The sequence below is a fragment of the Gracilinanus agilis genome, chromosome 2 (assembly GCF_016433145.1).
Source record: "Gracilinanus agilis isolate LMUSP501 chromosome 2, AgileGrace, whole genome shotgun sequence".
In the NCBI taxonomy this organism is placed as follows: Eukaryota; Metazoa; Chordata; class Mammalia; order Didelphimorphia; family Didelphidae; genus Gracilinanus; species Gracilinanus agilis.
Window position 1 is genome coordinate 654873327 of NC_058131.1, and position 5596 is coordinate 654878922.

General features: G+C 40.0%; 1 protein-coding gene across 1 annotated transcript; it reads left to right on the forward strand.

The window, feature by feature from the left end:
- The first annotated feature begins 278 nt into the window (after positions 1-278).
- GDF2 (growth differentiation factor 2) lies at positions 279-4967 on the forward strand. The gene is made up of 2 exons (XM_044662708.1): positions 279-624; positions 3516-4967. Exons 1-2 carry the CDS (start codon positions 279-281, stop codon positions 4454-4456), a joined length of 1287 nt encoding a protein of 428 aa, XP_044518643.1. The 3' UTR covers positions 4457-4967.
- Positions 4968-5596: the final 629 nt, after the last annotated feature.

Genomic DNA, 5596 nt, shown 5'->3' on the forward strand with positions numbered 1-5596 from the left:
GCCATTTGTGTTTGTCAGATGTTTATAGAATCATCATTAAGTAAAAACTAAGAGCTTTAGGAGATAAGAACCACTGAGGCAACTTTAGATAAGTTACAAGTGTATGGCCAGCCTGGCTGACAACTGATGAGAGACTGTAGTCAGAAAAGGCTGCAGAAACGAGATGCTTTAAGACTATTCTTTCCTCCTCCCTATAATCCATCAACTGTCCCAAGCTAGCGTAACCTGGGCTCCTTTTTCATCCTGTTGGCAGACAGGGCACACCCCCACCACCTAAAATGCCTTATTTTGCCTTGCTGACTGGCCTACTAGCTTTATCTCTCCTAGCCTGCTGCGGGCGAGGGAAACCTGTGGAGGACTGGGAACGGGTGTCTGCCGTGGAAAACGCCAATAAATTCTTTGGGGAGGCTGAGAAGGGGGAGGATGATATGAGCTTTGACTTCAAAATGTTCCTGGAGAACATGAAGGTGGATTTCCTGCGGAGCCTGAATTTATCAGGGGTCCCTTCCCAAGACAGGACCAAAGTGGAGCCGCCTCAGTTCATGATTGATCTGTACAACAGATACACCACCGACAAATCGTCCACTCCAGCATCCAATATAGTGAGGAGCTTCAGTATCGAAGGTATGGCTAAGCCTGAGGGAGGAGGTGGCTTCTTCCTATCCTCAGCCCCTAGCCTAGCATGCATGATGAACTGGCCATAAAAGGCAGGAAATATATGCTTGTTGATGGATCAGTTGGTTCTATATTGCATGAGTTTTTGCCAGTGTCCCCTTCTTTTCCTTTGTACTTCCCAGTAACAAGCTATTGGAGATGAAGACCTGGAGGTATTCTTTTAGGAAAATTCTCTCCTCTTTCTCCATACTGTTTAATGAACTAACCAGTATGTTGGTCCCTAGGGTTCACATAGTGGATTTTCAGGTCTTTAAAAAAGATTGCTATTTCTACTCTGTCAGTGAGTTTAAGGGGGAAAAAAGGAAGAAAAGGGGGGGGGGGAAATCTATTAAGAGTTTCCCTGGTTCTGCCCTGCCTCAGTCTCTAATTAAGTAATATTCTATGTCTCCTATGATTTCCATGACTTGATGACCAGTTGAAATGATAGCATGCTGATGCACTAGTTAGGAGACCTGGCTGGGTTTTATTTCCACTTCTTCCACTAACATGCTCTGTGATCTTCGACAACTTTTTTTTTACCCCCAGACTTCATTTTCTTCAACTAAAATTGAAAGGTCTGTTAGAAACAATTTTTAGAATCCCTTCAAGTTCTGACTATGAGCCTATGAATCTGAGAAACAAAATGGGTAGATAGCTTGAGATTGTCTTAGTGATCACAGTAAGTCCCTCCTTTCCTCAGCAATTAATCAGATTGAATGTGCAGGTTTGAGAGTAGATAATTTTAAAAGAATCTATAGACACAAATAAAAATAGACTTTATTGACTTTGTAGAAGTGTAGCTTGGTTAATCAAGTAATTTTTTTTCAGTAGGAATTTGCAATATGATAGGTTTGTCTCCCAAATATTTGCTTGGTTGTGTGTGTGTGTGTGTGTGTGTGTGTGTGTGTGTGTGTGTGTGTGTTAGATGAAGGGAACCTGTGATTTTATTAATTTAAGGTCTCTGAGCATGGAAACTCTTTCTATCAAAGCAGATTGACAATCCATCAGTAACTTAGAGCTTGATGGTGAACCCCTTAAGAGCAAGGATTTTCTTTTGCCTTTTGTGGTGTCATATTCCCCCAAAGTCCAATTTAAAGGTGATGCCATAAAATAAATGAATTATTGGGGTTCCCCTGTATTGAAACCAGTGACTGAAAGTCCTCTCTTGCTATGTTTACAAACAAAAAGTGAAGTAGAGAATTAAGGAAACGGTCTGGGGAATTTAGGCAAAAATCTCACTCTCCCCTACCCCAACAAAAGTACAGATCAAAGTGATTTTCCCCTTAAATCCCCTTCTTCAATTAAGAATCACTACTGATTACTGAACCATTTCAGTCACTGGATCAAGTTCTCTTCCTTACACTGGAATTTCATTTCCCCCTCCCATTTGCTATGCTTAAAAAAATTCTCAAGGTCCTCAATTTAAGGTTACAGCAATAAATCAGAACCTTTGCAAAAGTTCCTAGAAAAACACAGGAATTCACCAGATTACTTTGAGCTCACTAGGATTCATCTTCCTTCTACCTTCTTTCACAACAGTGATTTGAAATTACACATTCCTTTCTGTGAAGTCCTTTAAAAATTCTTTGTAAAGAGCTGTTATCAGAAGATCATTGTGTATAGTAACAGCAGTACTATACAATGAACAACTGTGAGTGACTTAGCTCTTCTCAGCAATACAATGATCCAAGACAATCCCAAAGGACTCATGATGAAAAATGTTATCCACCTCCAGAGAAAGAACTGATGGAGTGTGAATGCAGATCAAAGCAGACCATTTTTCACTTCGTTTTCTTCATGGGTTTTTATGTGTTCTTCCACAACATGATGAATATGAAAATATGTTTTGTATGATAGCACATGGATAACCAATATCAAATCGCTTACCATCTCAGTTGGGGAGCAGTGAGGGAGGGAAGGAGAGAATTTGGAACTCAAAATGTTAGAAAATGAATGACAAAAATTGTTTTTATGTGTAATTTGGAAAAAACTAACCATTACTAAAGGAAAAAAGTTTAATTAAGTAAAAAAAATCCAAAGAAATTCATGATTTTCATCTTCTGTAAAGGTAAGCAGTGGAACAACTATATCATTACATGGTGATATTAAAAATCCAGTAAAATCTGGAATGCTTATTTCTATAAAACAAAGATTACCATTCTTATTATTTTTTTTAAAAGCTCACAGTGGTATGCTGTTTTGTAAATTGCAAATCATTTTCCTTACAACCTCCCTGGAAATAGGTAGTATCAGTTATTATTTACATTTTACAAATGGAGAAACTAAGGCTCACAGAGGTATGGTCACAAATCAAATCACGGAATTTTTAAGTATCAAGACTCAGAACTCAGATTCATGTCCTTGTACTCCAAAGACAATGATCTTCTCAATGTACCACTCTGTCTTTTATATAGTAAAATTATTTGCATTCCTGTCATCTCTACCCCTCAGTAGTCTGCAAGCTCCCAAAGACTAAATGGCTCTCTTCTTCTTTGTAATTCTTTCATAGCATGGGGCTTTTGGGGGGGAGAAGCAAGCAAGCAAGCAAGGAAGGAAGGAAGGAAGGAAGGAAGGAAGTGTAGGAGCATGGGAGGGAGGGAGCAAGGGAGAAAGGGAGGAAAGAAGCAATTCAATATAGTAGAAACAATTTGAGGCTATTAACCTAGAGACCCTATTTTTGCTAACTCTGGGATCTTAGGCAATTCAGTTCATCTCTTTAGATCTCAATCACCTCAACTACAAAATAGGGAGGGTGGGATGGATAAGATTAATGAATTTAGCTTTGGAGCTCTCAAGTAGAAAAACTAAATGAGCCAAGTAAAACAAATCAGGTCACTGTATTGTGTCTGTTTCCATTGCAGATGTTGTCTCTGTGTCTTCAACAGACAGACATCCCTTACAGAAACACATCTTACTTTTCAACATCTCTATTCCAAGACATGAGCAAATCACCAGGGCTGAGCTCCGGCTCTATATTTCCTGTCACAGCCATGCTGAATTGTCCCATGAACTGAAAGGCAACATTGCCATTTATGACATCCAAGGTGCAACAGACTTCTGGGAAGGCACAGAGGGGACCAAGTCCTTCCTTGTGTCCCAGGCTATCCAAGAAAGTGGTTGGGAAACATTTGAGGTCTCCAGTGCAGTAAAACGATGGGTTAGGTCAGATCCAACAAAGAATAAAAATAAGCTGGAAATCAGAGTGGAAAGTCATATGAAAGGATGTGAAAAACTAGACATCAGTGTCCCTCCAGACTCCAAAAATCTGCCCTTCTTTGTTGTGTTCTCTGATGACCGAAGCAATGGAACAAAGGAAATCAAGATGGAGCTCAGGGAGATGATAGGTCACGAGCAAGAGAGTGTGCTCAAGAAATTGTCCAAGAATGGTAGCACTCAGGAAGAGGAGGAAATAGAAGAAGAAATAGAGGATTTTTCTATCAGGAGACCATCTTTGTCCAGAAGCAAAAGAAGTACAGCTTCCAATAACCATTGCCAAAGGAGCTCCCTTCGAGTCAACTTCAAGGATATTGGATGGGACAACTGGATCATTGCCCCAAAGGAGTATGATGCATATGAATGTAAAGGAATCTGCTTCTTCCCTCTTGCTGATGATGTGACTCCAACTAAGCATGCCATTGTTCAGACTTTAGTACATCTCAAAAACCCAATGAAAGCTGGGAAGGCCTGCTGCGTACCCACCAAACTGAACCCAATTTCTATCCTCTATAAAGATGATGTTGGAGTGCCCACTTTAAAATACCAATATGAAGGAATGAGTGTGGCAGAATGTGGATGTAGGTAGTACCCAATCACCCCATCAGCTTGAAAAAAGGAAAATACTGGCATATCATTCTGGGGTGAAGGGGGAGGGGAGGTATCCAAAGGCATGCACTCGTACAAAGCTATACACCGGTGCTGACAATGTTAACCCACGTAGACAATCTTGGAAGGGAGAAAAGAAAAAAATCAAGACTCTAAAGCCAAATTACTTGGACTTAAATATTTGGACACATCACTACAATTGACCCTCTTAGCAATATGTCCAACAGGAGTAACGTTAGACTTTGAAGTACCCAAAGGGGATCTTGGGGAAACAGAATTGGGTGGGAAGGATATAAAATATCAGGAAAGTAGATGCAATGAGGAGCAGACAGGGAAATTGGTGGGGGAAAAAAAACACCAAGTCAAAAGAATTGAGCAATAGCCAAAAATTTCCTAAAGATTACTGAACATGAGGAGTACAGATGGTTGCATAATGTAATCTATGAAAATAAACATGCAAGGGAATAGGGAAGTAAGGAATGAATGCTTCATATGCACAGTGGAGTTCCTAACCAGGTCATCACCTTGATCTAGAATGCATTCCACATCAGAACACTGGTTAACGATTGCCGCTTTAGGAAAAGGTGACAAATTGAGAATGCATATGCCAAGAATGAAGAATTACAATTCATGATCACCCAGCCCCAGCACGGCATTCAATGACCACTGAATGCACAGACTCAGACTGGATGGATCTCCCTTCAAAGTGGATCAGGAGAAGAGAGTACAGTAAGCTTCATCTGTCTCAGCCGTCTTCCCAGCGGAGCCCTTTCAAGGACATTGAAGCCCTAACTTTGCCACTACACTGGCACAAAGGTGACAGGGGGTTAATGTTTTTACCAATTATTTTTCGTTTCTCTGTTGGTCCACTGTAATACTATAAGCATAGTCAAAATGGATATTATTTGTCATCAAACAAATCTATTACTTCATTCTGCTAAGGGGTAGCAGTGCTACATGTTAATGGATGGGGTGCAGGGGATGGTTCATTTGAGAGACTCCAGTTTCTTTCTATTATTTATTTAACTTGGTTGACCTTGTATTTTCTTTGTGCTTGAACTGGCTTTTTTCTTTCGAATTTTCCTTAAGAAGAATTTAAAGAGTTAAAAATGAATCAGGT

What these genes read in the sequence shown, in the direction of transcription:
- GDF2 (XM_044662708.1), top strand. Translation starts at nt 279, where the DNA reads ATGCCTTATTTTGCCTTGCTGACTGGCCTACTAGCTTTATCTCTCCTA. An exon ending in GAGGAGCTTCAGTATCGAAG is followed by an intron (nt 625 to 3,515) that starts GTATGGCTAAGC and finishes TTTCCATTGCAG; the next exon opens with ATGTTGTCTCTGTGTCTTCA.